At 43.5% G+C, this 16,666-nt stretch overlaps 1 protein-coding gene across 6 annotated transcripts in view; it reads left to right on the forward strand.

Annotated features, from left to right (window-relative positions):
* ppargc1a (peroxisome proliferator-activated receptor gamma, coactivator 1 alpha) overlaps positions 1-15,967 on the forward strand; it is a 37,981-nt gene extending 22,014 nt beyond the window's left edge. For 5 of the 6 annotated variants that reach the window (XM_050066734.1, XM_050066738.1, XM_050066735.1 and 2 more), the window contains exons 6-13: positions 394-439; positions 643-716; positions 4,311-5,538; positions 7,312-7,404; positions 8,377-8,497; positions 10,354-10,475; positions 10,825-10,976; positions 14,805-15,967. In XM_050066734.1, coding sequence (XP_049922691.1) covers positions 394-439; positions 643-716; positions 4,311-5,538; positions 7,312-7,404; positions 8,377-8,497; positions 10,354-10,475; positions 10,825-10,976; positions 14,805-14,908 — 1,940 coding nt within the window. In that variant the 3' untranslated portion in view covers positions 14,909-15,967. The remainder of the gene's footprint in view (positions 1-393; positions 440-642; positions 717-4,310; positions 5,539-7,311; positions 7,405-8,376; positions 8,498-10,353; positions 10,476-10,824; positions 10,977-14,804) is intronic. The other variant, XM_050066737.1, reaches the window with a different exon arrangement.
* Positions 15,968-16,666: the final 699 nt, after the last annotated feature.

Below are 16,666 nucleotides of genomic sequence, written 5' to 3' on the forward strand. Positions count from 1 at the left end.
ACCCACTGTCATGTGTCTTGTTTGTGGCATCGTCTCTTTATGTCTTTATTCCATTTTCGATCTGTTTGTTGTCTTGAGCGGGGTATGTCTGTGTCTAGACACCTGTGAAATCCGTACCATCACTTCATCCTGCCTCACAGAGTGGACAGTCTATCTTTAAGACAATTAATTGTTAAAACGGGGTCAATCTAAAAATATATGGTTTTTATACTAGTGTCCATAGAAAGGCTTTCTAACCAGGTATGGGTGTTTTTTGTTGTTTTTTTTCGTAGTAATAATTGCATTTAATGAGCCAATTTGAGATTAATTGTTGCAGAATGTGGACCTGTTCTCTTCTGCCAATGAGTGTTATACCTAGGTCAATAATTACCCATGCTCCTTTGTGTTCTGCAGCCAAACCAACCACCTTGCCACTTCCTTTGACCCCAGAGTCTCCAAAGTAAGTGTGAGAAGTTTTTCCACATTATTCTAGGCAAAGACGCAACAACAAACCACAGAGAAAAATACAAAGAGAGCCAAAGATAACAGACTAGAATCCAAGTTGAGGCATTTTTGTGACTCATTTCCATTTCTTAGATCACAAAAGCCTCTCTCACGTTCACCTGAGGAGTAAAAAAGTCGCCCTTTTTTTTTGTCTTCCAGTGACCACAAGGGATCACCGTTTGAGAACAAAACCATTGAACGCACATTAAGTGTGGAGATTGCTGGAACCCCAGGTAAGCACACTTTTCTGCACATATTATTAATGATTTAAAATAAAGTGGAGACTCTCACCTCCCTGTTGTGGCTAGTAATGGGTTAACGCCGGCTTTTCCAACATCTTGATAGTTCCATCCCAGTTCAGAGTTCAAGGTGAAGGCATAGGAGAACATCTTTATGTGCCTGAGTATTGATTAGGCTTTCCAATCTTTTCAGGGTTTATTAGCAAAACCCCTCCCATCCCCCACCACCTCCCCTCCCCCTCGTTACTGAAGAGTTAATATGCTTTTCCTCTTCCTCAATCAGATCCTAATGCTCTCTGACTGACAGCTTACTTAGCCTACACATCATAGGAAAATTGAAATGGCAGTGTTATTGTTTTAATTGGTTTTGCGGTGTAATTCACTTTCGCCTGTACGATCTGTGCCGTCCTTTCCTTAGGTCCCTAGACATACAGGCAATTAGATCAGCTGACTGGGGAGTCACTTTCTAATGTAAAGACTCGTATGCAAAGAATGCTGTTTTGTAAATGGAGTTGGCGCGATGGTTTTTTCCAGCATCATTATTGACATCATCCTTTTGTGTTATTGAGTTATAATTAACTCCATCAGAACAAGATATAGGCAAAAGGTAATTACAAAACAAATATTGAAGAGAATGCCAGTGAACACTGGGGGTTATACCTCTCTCTTTGCAAACCCAATCAGTAATTACCCCCTTTCTCTCTCAGATTAATCATCTAAGGTCAATAAAAACAAAATGGCTGCCCTTTAGCCCCTCGTTCTGTGTGATGTTGCGCTTGCCCCTTAGGGTATTCATTTACCAGCAGGTAATACGTACCTCATGTCTGCCCCCTGCACCCTCTACTTAGCTCTTGTGGGGGATGAAAATTTGTGACACATCAGACCCCAAGAGGTCTCCCTCTGTCCCTCTGACCTTGGTCAAAGTGCCGTTTAACCCTTTTGTGTTGATAAGCTTTCGGGGTCAAAGGGGACGCCTGTTGAGACCTAAAGAAGGGAAAGAGCCGAGCTGCTTAAGCTCTGGGGCAATCAAGCACGGTTAATATTTCTTCCTGTTTTACTGCACGTGGGTGAGTTTATTGACCTGTGGCCAAGTCTGGGCGTCCGTTCTGTTCCACTGCGTCCATTTTACAAGCACGGTCTAATAAAGCCCTTCACCTGACTTTACTATCCTAAGCAAATTTAGGATTGAATATTAGCAGGAAAAGTCATTAGTCCAGAAAGCTCCAGGATACTGAGCCCCTTTCCTACTTAGGGATTAGCTTTTGAGTCTCGTGCTGCATGAGACAGATGGATACAGATCCCGGTAAGCGGAGGTGAGAGCTTTGAGGTCCGGAGTTACACGTCCTTTGCAGATTTACACTAACATTCCACTACAATAGAGATTATAGTGGTGTTGCTGATAACCAGATGGAAGTTAGCCAGGTGGGCGGCTCAAACGTCCACCTTCAAGGCAGGTCAACAACTCACTGATGGAACTTTCCATGAATTGCTGCCAGTTAATTATTTTATGCCTTTATGATGAGTTGTTGTAGTAGTAGTAGTAGTGGTGGTTACTCTTTCATAGAAAGATCATTTTAATTATCAGTTGGACCCGTACATCGTGTTCTGAGCCAAATGTTTAATACTAAACAAAATTAACTTTTTTTTGGCAGCATGTTGTCTTGACACCTCTCAGATAGGTACAGTAAAGGCTACAACAGGCAGTAAGCCCCCTGGGATCTGACTGTTGTGGCCTAATCTCTGCCAAGCTAATAGATTTACCCTACACTGCCTTGTTGTCTTTAATCACTGTATCTCATGACACCGGGGTGGTCTATGTGTTGCTGTTTGCATGGCTTACCGCCGGATCAACTCTTTAAGCGTGGAGTTTTTATTCGCTCTGAGGTCTCCTCGCAATTTACAGCCGGACAGGAAAAAAAGATTACAAGCCCCTCCTCTTTCTTTCTGTCTTGTTCACTTGCCTCATCGTTTTCTCTCCGGTGGCTATATGATTGGTGTTTGTGTCTGCGGCTCATCCATCACTAGCAAGTTTGACTGAGAGGCACATATTTATCTAATTCTGATTTATTTCACCCCCATCGCTAATGGCTCCTAGTTTATGACCCCACGCGCACATTGTTTTGGACAGATGGCGCTTCATTGGCGAAACAGAAGTTCCTCAGGCATTGTGTAGCCCCCACCTCCCTCTCTGCCTTCTCCTTTTCATAGCTCATTTCATTGGCGTAATGTATATATATCTATATGCCTATATCATTATCAGAGCTGAGAGAAGAGGGGAGACAAGCAGGGAAAAAGAGGGGAGTGGGGGGCTTGCAGTCCTACTTACAGACACATCCAGATAATAAGTAGGATGATAAGCTGTTGGATCAGGCATTCCAAACACAGCAAGTGGTTTCAGAAACTTGCATATTTATGTATCGGGCTCCTGCACCCTCTTTGCCAAGCTGTCTCCGCCGTGCATACTCTAACGCTGGATTTGATACTAATAGCTGTCATTTGGTGCAATTCACCAGCAAGGGAAGAATGATGTGCATTATAAGAAAGGCAAAGAAGAGGGGAGAGCGTAGGTGTTTCAAAGTGCTTGACTCCAGTGAGAGACTGTTAGTGACGAGCGCGCGCGTGTGTGTGTGTGGGCACATTTGTTCTGCGCGAGACAGAAACAGGATAGGATGCCGAGAGACAGAAAGGGAGAAATAGAGATTGATCCAGGGAAGATGGCAGACAGGAAGAGAGGAAAAAGGCGAGAATACAAGACTAAAGGAGGAGAGGGAAGAGAGGGAGAGAGTAATGGTGGCGGCTGTTTGTGTGAGTGCATTAACAATGCTATAAAGTGGGCTCATCTCAGGACTTCCCATATAACTGCCATCTGTCTGGTTGTAAATCTGTAGGAGGCTGGGGAAAGATGGGGGGGCAAGCAGTAGGGACATGCCATCTGAGAAGAATGACATCCCATTCGCCAGTTCTTCCTTTGCTTCCATGACATAGCATGGCAACATCACCAGGCATGCTAACATTTCTTCCTACTTTGTTTCACAGAAAAAGGAGACAGTGCTGGATAATCTTGAAACATGCACAGCGTCATGTCAGTAATTGTTCTTTCAGACCGATAAAAAAGGTCTTTGGTTTTTATTCAGATGAATTGGCCGCTGTCCAGTGGAGACATTTATGTGCAGCAGGCAGAGATATGATACATGTACTTTAATTTTTTTTTTTCATCGGCTGCATTACGTTTGTCCTCTGCAGGGTTTTGTGTTGTGTTTTTTTTTTTTTTCCATGAAAAGGGATCTTTCCAAGGTCAGAGAGGAAGGGGATGGCAAGTCATCCGTATTACAGCACCACCGTATTAAGTTACACCAAGCATTACATTAATCTGTCAAGATTGCAATAAAATAGAGATCAGGATTAGGCCAAGTGAAAGTGAATATTTTAATCAGGCATGTATCTGTGTCCACTGTCCATAAACTGACCTGGGAGTTTATAGATGAGAGAGGGAAGGAGGGAGAGGGGGGGGTACTTGCATTATGATTCCATTTTCATTTCATTGCCCCCCACCTCTCCACCAACCTCTGTCTTTCCCTCCCCCTGCAGGTCTGACACCACCTACCACGCCCCCACACAAAGCCAGTCAAGAGAATCCTTTCAAAGCATCGCTCAAAACCAAGTTGTCTTCATGTTCCTCATCGGCCTTGGCATGCAAAAGAGCCAGGCTGAGCGAATTGGGCCCCGGCGCTCTGGCCCCGGCCCCAGGTGCCTCAGGCGGGGGCCCCACCAGGAAGGGTCCCGAACAGACTGAGCTTTATGCCCAGCTGAGCAAAGCGTCCACCGCTCTACCTTACTCCGTCACCCAACACACTGTCGGGGGCGGCCTTGAGGAGCATCCCAGCACTAGCAACAATAAGCGGGCGGCGCCCCGCGGCTACAGTGACCATGACTATTGCCAAGCTAGCGCTAAGAAGGACGGCAGCACAGCCACTGTTACCATGACTACAGCAGCGGAAATGACAGCCACCTCAGGTGCCACCGCTGCTCCCGTGCCTACTGCAGGCAAAGCGGAGGACAGGCATGTCGAATGTAAGGACTCAGCCATGCCACCATCCTCTTCATCTTCATCTTCTTGTTCTCCATCATCAGCTTCATCTGGTCCTTTGGCTAAGCAGCAAAATGTTGCCTCTGTGAATGGAGAAGCAGCCCGGGTCCAGGAGTTAGGGAAGCAGACCCTTACACAAACCACCCAGATCCCCTCACAAGAGGCCAACACTGACTGGGACCAACAACACTCTTCTGCCATCAGCCGGAAGCTCCTGCGTGACCAGGAAATCAGAGCAGAACTCAACAAGCACTTTGGCCACCCCTTACACGCTCTTTATAGCCAGGGTGGCCAGGAGAGAGAACCAGGCAGCAAACCAAGTAAGGCTGCAGCCCCAAAGTCCCTTGAGGAGGGAGAGAATGGCTACTACCCCCAGAGGCTGGCTGGCTCCAGCTACCTGCACCCAGGGTTCCTGCCCTTCCAGGATGAGCTCGAGCTGGGTGAGGGCCGTGAGAGTCGCTTCCTCTATCCGTGGGAGGGCACCCCTCTGGACCTACTCTTTGACTGCCCCCCCTGCTCTCCCTCCTGTTCCCCACCATCCAGCTGCTCCCCTTCACGAGGCTCCGTCTCCCCACCTTCCTCCCTCCTCCTCTCGCCCAGCAGGCCTTTCTGCTGGACCAGCAGCGGATCCCGCTCCCGTTCTCGCTCCCACTCCGGCTCCCGCAGCTCCTCCTCGCACTACCGGAGGCGCTCCCTCTCCAGCTCACCTGACAGACGCCCCTCGTCCTGGTAAGTCTTTTCTCACACCCACACACACACACACACAAACACACACCTCCTGCTTGTGTTGGCTGAGCCTTGGCTGCTCCCCACCCATGCAGTTTATACAGGGCTCGGGGCTGGCAGGGGATCTAGCTTAGGAGTGTAAAACAGGCCTGATCAGTCGTCAGAACTGGTGTCAGACAGGATAGACCCTGGAGACTGTCAGCATGGGTTCTTGACCTCCTGCTAGTCTTTGTCTTGCCTGGACTAAGTGCAGGATAGATTTGGCAAGTGTTGCACAAAGAGATTTAACAGGTGAGAGCGAGGCGGAATGGAGTCTAACCAAATTGTCTGCAGTTGTTACACGAACCAAATTCTGCCTTTTAAACCAGGTGGCACTTCAATGTCTCTGAAGTGACAATGGGGAAAAACGAGTGTTTGAATGGTGCGATCTCCCTTAAAACGACACACAACGAACAAAAACAGGAAAAAACCCTGAACATGAAACGTGCCAGAGGCACTGGACTTTTGAAAAGTCTGAGTTTTAATCTCTAGGCAGGGAGTTTTATTTGAGTGTCTTCCTAACACTCGCCCCCCTCCTCACTCTCTCTCCCTCGCATGCTCCTGTTTTTTTGTTTGATGCCGGGGCTATTGTTTTAAGCGGCAGCTGTTGTTTTTACTGAGTGGCAAACCCTCCTCTTTTACATCCCCAGAGATGAAAGCCAAATCCAGGCTGTGGGAATGTAGTCTCAAAACCCCTCTCAAAAGAGACTCCTATCATCATAGCTCTGTGTGAGAACTACATTTCCCATGCTTCCCTTTGATCAGAGCTGAGGGGGTTTCTGTGTCTGTTTTTCTGGTAGAAGAACAGAGGCAGACCGTAGTTACCGAGAAGGATGTGAGTAAATTAAGTTTGTCAGTAGTAGTTCACTGAGTGCCTCACAGTGTAGGACTCCACTGCGGTGACTCAGTTTGTTTGCTTGATTACTTAAAGGTCAGTTTACTCCAGAGAACCAATAGAATCACTTCACTCTGCTCGGGCCCTTGTTCTTGTGCTCAACACCAGCTCGCTCACAAATTATACAGTAATAGTCTCAAGGCGTCCGATCAGAAACTGACACTGACAAGCTTTCTGAAAATACCGTGTAGGGATTGCAAGTCGCAAAAGCAACAGAACAAGAAGCTTGTTATATTTTCATGCAAGGAAGAGATAAATAGAATTTCAGCAAAATAATTCTCAAAATCCCTCCTCTCTGTTTCAACTTTCGCAGCGTCAGATCCTCGATCTCTCCTTTGCTTCACTGAGCTTCCCAAACTTCTCTCCCTCCATCATTCAGCTCTTCCTTCTTCAGCAGCGCTTCAATAATTAAGCATCAGAAGCTTAAGGAGTGCAGCGGTACAAGCTCTACAGTCAGCTCACCAGGGCCGACAGTATTGACCATTTCCTCATACAACATAGATAGCAGGTGCATGTATATGCCAGCTCAGGTGTGTATAAAAGTTCTGCAGAAAATCATGCACACTTTCCGTGGCCATGGGCGAGATTAGGAGAGTACAGGATGCGTTTATCTGGAATTAACCCAGTTTCTAACATCTAAACGGGTCTTGTGAATATCAAAGAGGTTAATTTGGTTCCCAAAGCCAAGAACAAATTAACCAAGGTGTCACAAGTTTGCAGGAGTCATCAGTATGTCGTATGATTTATTTAAACTTTTTATTTCTAACGTGTGAGATGAACAGTATTCCTAGGTGCTGCTAAAATAAAATCTTCATGTTTAAGATTTTCTGTTTCCCCCGCAGGTCTCGTCACAACACAGATTCAAGCACCTTTCGTTCCAGGACTCACAAGAGCCCCCACACTCAGTCTCGATCTCCTCTCAGCCGCAGGCCAAGGTGATTATTTTAAATGCATTATTTAACCTCTAGTTTTACATGTTTTATGGACCATTGTTTGTTGTCTTTTTCAGGTTTTGGACAAATGTTTATGCTTTGAAACTGTCTGGCAAAATTCATGGCTGAATAACAGTCGGTGTAACAGCAGCAAAAGTAACTTCTTCCTGTCACCACTCAGTTTGATTTCCGTGTGATTCCCTTTTCACAGTGAGACGGAAGCTTTTTCGCAGTCAGTCCCATCCACGCAGGGGCCCGTCACAAACATTCAGGGCAAATATGTTTAATTGATCATGTTTTATTGGACGAGTGACAGAAGAATCCCAAATCATACTGATAGACATTCATACTTCACTCGTGAGTTTGACGCTCGCAGCTATAATGACGCTCATTCAACTCAGTGCCTCTGTAGTTTTCCATGAGCCACTGCAGAGGGGACCGTTTCATATGCAGAGAAGGACTGTCACAGCGCAGGAAGGGAGAGGGAGGGAGAGAGGGAGGGAGACTGACACCATCTCAGCGCTCCGAGCTGATTTGGCACCCACGGGCCTAATGACACCCGACAAGCCCGAGAGTCGCTCATCAGTCGAAAACTTAACGGACACGTCTTGCGCTAGTCTGGGGTGGGGGAGAAAGTTGCACTTTCCTTCTTGATGAAGCCCTAACTAAGCAGAAAGTAATGACATGTGAAGTTGTGCTGACAGTTGCAGCTGCCTGGCTCCCCGACCGCGCTGCTCGCCGGCACTCCCGCGGGCCTATCCTGCGGGCTCCGTAATCATAGCGATGGCGAAGAGACATCTTATTAACATGTCCATTTCCTTCTCCTTTGCAAGCCCCTTCTCAACCATCAGAAAATAGGGGACTACTCCTTGGTGAATACTGGCAATTGTTTTTAGCAGGCATCAACAGGAAGGGTGGATTTACAGTAGAGGACGAGCGAGGACGGTGATATCACACGTATCCTTTCCTCCGCAGGTATGACAGCTACGAGGAGTACCAGCATGAGAGGCTGAAGAGGGAGGAGTACCGCCGGGACTACGAGAAGCGGGAGTTCGAAAGGGCCGAGCAGAGAGAGAGGCAAAGGCAAAAAGCAATAGTGAGTCGAGTGACACCATCTAATTTCCTCCGTCATCTTCTTTTTTCTTCTTCTTCCTGTGTTCAACTTTACGTCGCTCCTGCCGACGCTGATAAAAGACCGCATGCAATCACTGCTTTGGCATATGCGGAAACCTCCCACAGACACACACATTGCTTAGGATGAGACAGCCCTCCAGCCCAGTGCCACAGTGTCTCCCTACTGAAAGAGCACATACAAAGTGAGTTCCTGAATGATTCAGGCGACAGGCCCTTCCTTTTTATCTCCGGGTTGTGTATTTTTAACGTCTCCGTCGTCTGGAAACACTGTCGACTCTTATTAATCACACCACAGGGGTAAAATGTTAAAATAGTGGAAAACAGAAACTAGGAGAGCAAGACGAGGGAAAGGACAAAAAGAAACGGCCACTGATTCTCTTGAGCTCTTTTTCCCTTTTCTGTATCTCTTTCAAAATTCAGCCCCGATGCAGTGAATATCACATTTCTCCCGTATCTCCGCTCTCCATGTCTCAGTGTGAAATTACTCAGGTTTCCAGCGGGGTAACGCCGCCACCACCCGTTGATAAAGCACACATTAAATGATGCAGTAATGCAAACGTGGCTTGGCATGCATACATTTTCAGAGATGGAAAGACAAACAATTACGAGCAGCGAAGCTCAAGCTGTCAAACAAGGTTTGGGAGGCCAGGGGTGTGAAAGCATCTCTTTCTGTCTGTCTGTCTGTCTGTCTGTCTGTCTGTCTGTCTCTCTCCGGCTCTGTTTTTTGCCTCATTCTCTCACTCACTCACTCACTCACACACCCACACACACAGGCAGCCCTCAGGGTGCCATCAAGAGAAGACCGCCTATTTATCAGTTGTCAGCAACTAAACCCCTAATTCAGCAAATACTTTTTTTGTCTCAAACAGTATGTAAGCATTAAAGAGAGACGGTGGAAAAAAAGCATATAAACAGTCATCTGTAGTTAATTTGTATCTTTCTCGGCTACTCTATAGAGGTCTAACAGGGCAAAGGTGAACTTCGAGTTTAGCACCAGGCAACTGATTTACATATATGTTACTGCTACCCTCAAGACAGCATTCAAAATTTCAACGGGCCTCAGTGGACTTGCCCTGGTAATGGCAAGTAAATGAATGAATAAATAAATAATACAAGTGATACACTATAGCCCCAGGCTTGTGCTGCATTATATGATTAGCAGATGCAATTAAACTACTCAAAAGCCATAATTGCAGCCTGGTGCAGTTTGTTCCTAAATTATTCCGCTATGACCCCCGCGTCCTCTGAGGTTGAAGGAAATCCGTGTTTTTTTGCCCTGTGGCTCACCACCGCTGCTCTTAATGCTCCCTCGCTCTTGGATGTGAATACCCGTACAGTATTAACTGACCGTGCCTAGTTCGCTGTGCATTGTGAGTTTGAAGTCGGAAGGGAAACAGACTTTTCTGATCTACGGCTGAGTCAACCCCCCCCCCCCCCCCAGCTTTATTTTTAGCCCTCACAAAAAAAGAAGAAGCAGCCCCCAAACTTGAGACATGGCATCATTTGATAAAAATCACTCTGCCTCTAGTTGATGAGTTGCAGAAAGAAAGAGGAATTGTAGTGCCAAGGCAGACTGACGGCGCTTCCAAACTGCAACTCTATCAGATAACAGGAAGCAGGCTGAAGCAATCACAGAGAAACACAACAGACAGACAGTGGAGAGGGACAAAAAAACGGGGGGCGAAAGTCAGCTGCAGTATCCACAGGAGTGATCAAGACCAATTCATTAGAGCTCGGTGAAGAAAGAGAGGGGAAAAGGAAAAACAGACTCCCCTTTTAATCTCCTTCCTCCCCTCTGTCTTTCCTCTTAACGAGCAGGAGGAGAGACGGGTGGTGTACGTGGGGCGACTGAGGTCCGACTGCACCCGGACAGAGTTGAAGCGCCGCTTTGAAGTCTTTGGCGAAATTGAAGAATGTGCAGTGAACCTGAGGGACGATGGGTAAGGCCCCAGGACTTTCTGTGCATGTGTGTGTGCATCTATATAGTAGGTAGGGGAATTGGGAACATTTATTTGACCATTCCTAACCTTTTGATGTCATGTAATGCACAAAATCTGCTGCTGCAACTGCTCAGCAAAGGCAAGTGTAAGACAAAGACAGAGCTTGTGCAGTCTCAAAGCGTCTCCTGATCCATCTAGTTCTTCGCCTATGGAGCCCCAAAGATACACTTTTATTGATTCTCTTTTGCATATAAATAGCGTGATCGTCATCTAAGACAAGGCCCCCCCTTGTTCAGTTATTGTCGCCCCACAGCACCACTCTGACGTATCGTTTTCTATTCTTGACCAGGGACAATTTTGGCTTCATCACGTACCGCTACACTTGTGACGCCTTTGCCGCCCTTGAGAACGGACACACCTTACGCAGGTCAAACGAGCCTCAGTTCGAGCTGTGCTTTGGCGGACAAAAGCAGTTCTGCAAATCACATTACACAGACTTGGGTAAGTGCAGCTTTGTTGTTCTCTCCATCAGCCCCCTGCAGCCATGCAGTATATTTGCGTAGCTGGGAGGACTGTCAGTGAAAATAGGGAGGATGGAAAAGGGGAAAGAGGGGGGAAATAAGACAGGAAAAAAAAGCACTGCTTCCAGATCAAAAGAGACCCGTCTCTGTAACAGCTCTGAATGTGTCCACCAGGCATTCATAGCTCAAAAGGGCGAAGAGAGTTCAGAGGTCAGTCTGTGAACACACCAAGAATAGAGCTCCATTTCCTCCCTGCTTGTAGCTGTAGTATCTTAAGAAAAACACGGTGGAATCCATTACTCATGTGGACGCAGGATGCTTGTTGCTACTTTGTTGATATGAAACGTAAGACATTAGGGGGAGAGATAGCACTTAAAAGCATGTGCACAGATGTGTTGTTATCTACCGTCAGATACATGTGTGTGGGAATCACTTTAAGAGTATGGCGGAGAGGAGAGGAGGGAAGAGCACGGATGAAATTATGTGGAAAAAGGTGCGGCAGAAGAAAGACAAGAAAAGAGATGAGGTGAGGAAGAGGAAGGTGGGAGCAAGGTTAAGTCCCAGCAACCTCCCCCCTTCCTCCCTCTGGAGTGAGTTTCCATCTGTTGCCAGCTGTTGCGGTGCTGAAAGGAGGTAGAGTCTTGATGTGGCATGTAGGGGCCGGTCATTTACATAGAGGGAGGGGCCACTGTGGGTGCATACCTACTTATGCACACCTACTGCCTTTGTGGGGAGTCAGGGGGTCGTGGCCGACTGCAGGATAGCAGAATTCATCCAAGTGATTCCATAGAGTGTGGCCGAGCTTCTCTATTGACCGATAGAGAAATCTGTACTCAAATGGATGTGTCATTTGATTAAATAAAATGCAAAATATCAATGAAATCACTGCTTTTTTTCTGGCATTATGGCCCGCTTTCGACACAAAGGGAAAAAAAAAAGTGATTCTCTTCTGTTAGTTGCACAATTACACCAGTGGCGATAATTGAGCAGCCATATTGAGACTGAAGTGAGAGATGCCCCATTAAGTCAAGTGTTGCGCACCCACAAAAGATAATCTCCTCCATTCGATGATGACACACCAGATAGGTATTGACTCTTGCATCTGCAGCCAGCTTCTCCGCTGACATTTATTTACCAGGAGGTCAGGAATGTATAATGCACTGCTACAAGAGGGTCAATGGGTCACTAGAGAGAAAGAGAGAGCACTTTCCTCAATAAATGAAGCGGTTGCTATACATTTTCAAAGCACATGCTTGAAGCTATCAGCTTTTTAAGAGAGGACATGATGAGAAATTGACACACAGAGAAACAGTTGCTAATCCTAAAGCCTTGAGGACAGACATTATGCCGAGATTGACTAATCAGTCTGCTGAAATGGAAAGGCCTTCATTCGACCGCCTCTTTGTCAGGAACAGGCTATTTCGGTCGTCCCCATACTGATAGCACAGGATAAAGAGATTGAGAGGAAAGGGAGGATCTTATAATGGTGTGGTATCCAAACCTCTCCCCGTCTTCTCAATCTGGTAGGCTTCTTTTCTGTGCGTTCGGAGACACTGTCCATTAGTTTTAAGTAGAGCACCGGGGTATTTTTCATCCCTCAAGGTGCGCAGCGTGACACAATCCAGCCCTCAGCCATTGCATTAGATCACGACTGGCGTCTTCTAGCTGCCATGGTCATTCCCATTTCTCAGAGCTCTTGGAGTGTGCCGCTGGGCCCTTTGGGGGCCCCATTTGTGAAGCTGTCTGTTGGCGGAGATAAGATACTCTTTATGTATTATCAGGTTGATCAGGAAAAATAGGACATGTGAGAGATGAACGGACAGAAGGATATGCTTTCACATCTGTTGCCTTGGTGTAAAATAAGGCACTTTTTTTTTTCCACCCGCACAATTTGAATTCTTTTGTAGTAGTTCACAGGTTGCTATGTAAACATTTAGTTACGGATTGAGACATTTTCTAACTATTCAGTGTGGCCAGCCAAGAAATCTCTCAGCAAATAACCCCTCGTAAAACATTACCTTTAAGTCTGACTCTAGTAGGCTGAGCGTTATCCTTTATTTTTTCAAGTTTAGCAAATTTCCACTCATGATTTTGTTAAGGGGAGACACTACAGGTGAATGGTGTAGAACTTTTATTCATTTTTTTTGTGTTATACGTTTTCCGAAATGTTATTTTTCAAATATGAAGAGGCATTATCTAATTAAATCTGAACCAATTTGTGTGAATTTCAAGAACAGGAATCTGCACATTGGATAAATCCAGGTTCAAAATTCTTGTTTCATTATGTCAACTCATTAAAGTCAATGGTTTTTACAAAGTGGATGTCTCTTTTTATCACCCCAGAATTCAGAAAATACTCCCAACAGCCCTTGAATAATCAATTTTTGCCATGTTTTTAGGGAAAAAAAAGTTGTAAAAATTTAGTCTATGAATGATGTATGAAAAACCCCTCTGTATAAAACTTCAGAATATTGACAGGAATAAAAACTGGAAGGTTTGGTGTATGTAAATGCCACTGATGTGGAGATGTCTGACTCAGAGTATGAGAAAAAAAACTCATATTGAGAAATTTTCAATTGTTAAATTTCATACATCGTTAGACCAAAAAAGAGACTTCAGGTGAAGAGGGTAAAAATTTTAACTTAAAGATACTACCATGCAATTTCCTTAGATGATTACTTACATTATGACAATTATTTTTTGCATTACAAGTTTTCTGAAATTTTATGTGAAGTATGTATATAAGGCATTATCTAATTAAATTTGAACCAATTTGTGTGAATTTCAAGAACAGGAATCTGCACATTGGATGAATCCAGGTTTAGTTATTTTTTCATTATGTCAACATATTAGAGTCAGTGGTTTTTACACAGGGGATTTTGGACGTCTCTTTTTATCACCCCACAATTAAAAAAAATACTCCCAACAGCCCTAAAATAATCAATTTTTTCCACGTTTTTAGAAAAAAAAAGTTACAAAAATTTAGTGTATGAATAATATATGAACAAACCCCTCTGTATAAAACGTCAGAATATTGACAGGAATAAAAACTGGAAGGTTTGGTGTATGTAAATACCACTGATGTGGAGACTTCTGACTCAAGAGTATGAGAAAAAACTCATTGTAAAATTTTCATACATTATTAGACAAAAAAAAGAGACTACAGGTGAATATGGTAGAAATTTTAACATAAAGATACTACCATGAAATTTCCTCAGATGACTACTTACATTAAGGCAATTATTTTTTGCATTACAAGTTTTCAGATTTTTTTATGTTAAGTATATATGACGCATTATCTAATTAAATATGCGCTTTTGCAAGGCTGTTGCTACAGAGTCAACATTGGCATTGACCAAATCTGACAGGGGCAAAAAGGGCAAACCACATGCAGAACAACAGTATACTGTTATACTAGAGCCAGCAGCAACAATAATGGCAATTTGTTTAGTTTGTTCATGATAATGATTACATTTGTAAATTATTATTTCGGACAGGGGTGCATGGTTGCCTATAGCATGGAATTTCTTAATTTTCATATGTTTTTTCAATATATTTGGGGGACATTTGAGCATATTTGAATATTGACTGGTGTATGAAAAAAAACAGATTTGTTTTTCAGGAATATCCATATATGAAAACATGAGCAAAGTTACTATTAGATTAATGTTGAGCGCGACATGAGCTAGCAATAATGGTGTCACGGTAGAATATTCTGTGACCATTAAGTTTTCTCTTGTTTTAAGTGCATTTTTAAAGAAATCCGCCTCAGCTCGACACTGACCACAACCTTATTTGCCGCTTTCAGACTCCCATTCGGACGACTTCGATCCAACCTCCACAAAAAGCAAGTATGACTCCATGGATTTTGACAGCTTGCTGAGGGAGGCCCAGCGCAGCCTGAGAAGGTAACCAGTGCAGTGGCACCTGCTGTCTGTCACAAAGAGGGACTTCTGATACCTCACTGTTGTTTCTCGCTCCTTTGACGACGAGACTACCAGAAGTTTTACACTCTATGTCATAGAGTATATATGAATAAGTCTATAGACCTATATCAATATAAATGAATATATCAAAAATAAAGTTTACATGAACATAGCTGCTGAAGAGCTGGGAAGAGACATTGCATTCTGGGAAAGCCAGTGAACCCTCAGAACCTGGTGCACAGGTTTGGTGCACTCTACTGCTGTACAACCATCAGTGAAAGAAGAAAAAAAAACTTTCATGTTTTTTTTCTCCAAGCACTACAATGCCCACAATTCTTTGGGGGTGAAAACATGCAGCTTGTTCAGCCAGATTTGTTTTCTTTTGCTGTTGATTTTTTTTTCCTTTTCTTTTTAAAGAATCTGGTGTTTGGATCTAGTGTTACATTACAAACAAGAGGATAGGGAACTGTATCTTGGAGGTAAACTTCTCAAGGTAACATTGTTGTCTACATTTTAAGGAGAAATGTAGCCGTGTATTTACAAATACTATAAAAAGGAATATTTTTATTTTATGTACATATCGGATAAAGTTCTTTATTTGTTACAGCTATGCACTGTAAAACGCAGCCTTTTTTAAAAATGAGGAGAAAAATTTCTTAATTCAGAATGTCGATCTGTAGTAATTACAATACTGTAAAACATATTGTACACCTACATGATGTTTAGAAGACATGACATGATTGTAAAAAAAAAAAAGAAAAAAAGATGTGTCCGATTGCTCATTTTGAGGGAGCATGTGAACAAACGTCCTTTTTTAAGTTATTTTGTTGGAGAAAAAAAACAGTCAACCATGTATAGTTTTCTCTGTTTATAAAGTTTCTCAATCAGTGTTTTTGCTTATACAACCAGTGTAAAATGCATTTTTAACGTGTTTTTCATGATTGTAAAAAAAAAGGTACCCCATTTTTTATTAATTATTTCTGAAGCAATCAACATATATATATACATATATTTATGTATGTGTATATATATAATATATAAATAACTTGGGTTTGATTTCATTGCTTTGTATGGTTCTCCTTTTGATTACCGTCAATGAAAGAGCATTCAGATCTTTTTAATCAGTACAAACACATATTTATCTATTTATTTTAATATTTGAATCAAGAATATTTATGGGCTCCATTTTACATGGCGTACCTCATTGGAAATTTATTTGCTGTTTATGTTTGTCCTTCGATTTGTGTTATTTAACTTCCAATCACTAGACAGGGTGTACAATAAATGCTTTGGTGGGGATAATATTACCTTCTATGCCTTTCCAAAACAATCAAAAATACATTCAGCAAATCACTCCAGCAGCCAGCCCCTCATCGTTTTTAGTGATTTCTGTCCACACTGTCAGTCACATCCACAGCACGTCACTGGTTTTCCTTTCCACACACACACGAGCAGGACATGAAGCAATAAAATGATTTTTGCAGGAATTTCGTTGTACCACCGTCAACACTTCGCTCCACTCACGCTTGATTATGTGAATGCCAAACAAAAGTTTACAATTTCCTTTTCCTGAATTTTTTAAAGATCTTGTATTTGATGTACAAAATATATATATACAATGACTACTAATATTATTCACAATAATTACAAGATGATTAATAATAATAATGATGATAATATAAATAAAAGAAAAAACTATATAAAAAGCAATAAATTATTTTTCAGAGTTGTATTTTAGCTCCTA

Source organism: Epinephelus moara, chromosome 17 (genome assembly GCF_006386435.1).
Source record: "Epinephelus moara isolate mb chromosome 17, YSFRI_EMoa_1.0, whole genome shotgun sequence".
Lineage (NCBI taxonomy): Eukaryota > Metazoa > Chordata > Actinopteri > Perciformes > Serranidae > Epinephelus > Epinephelus moara.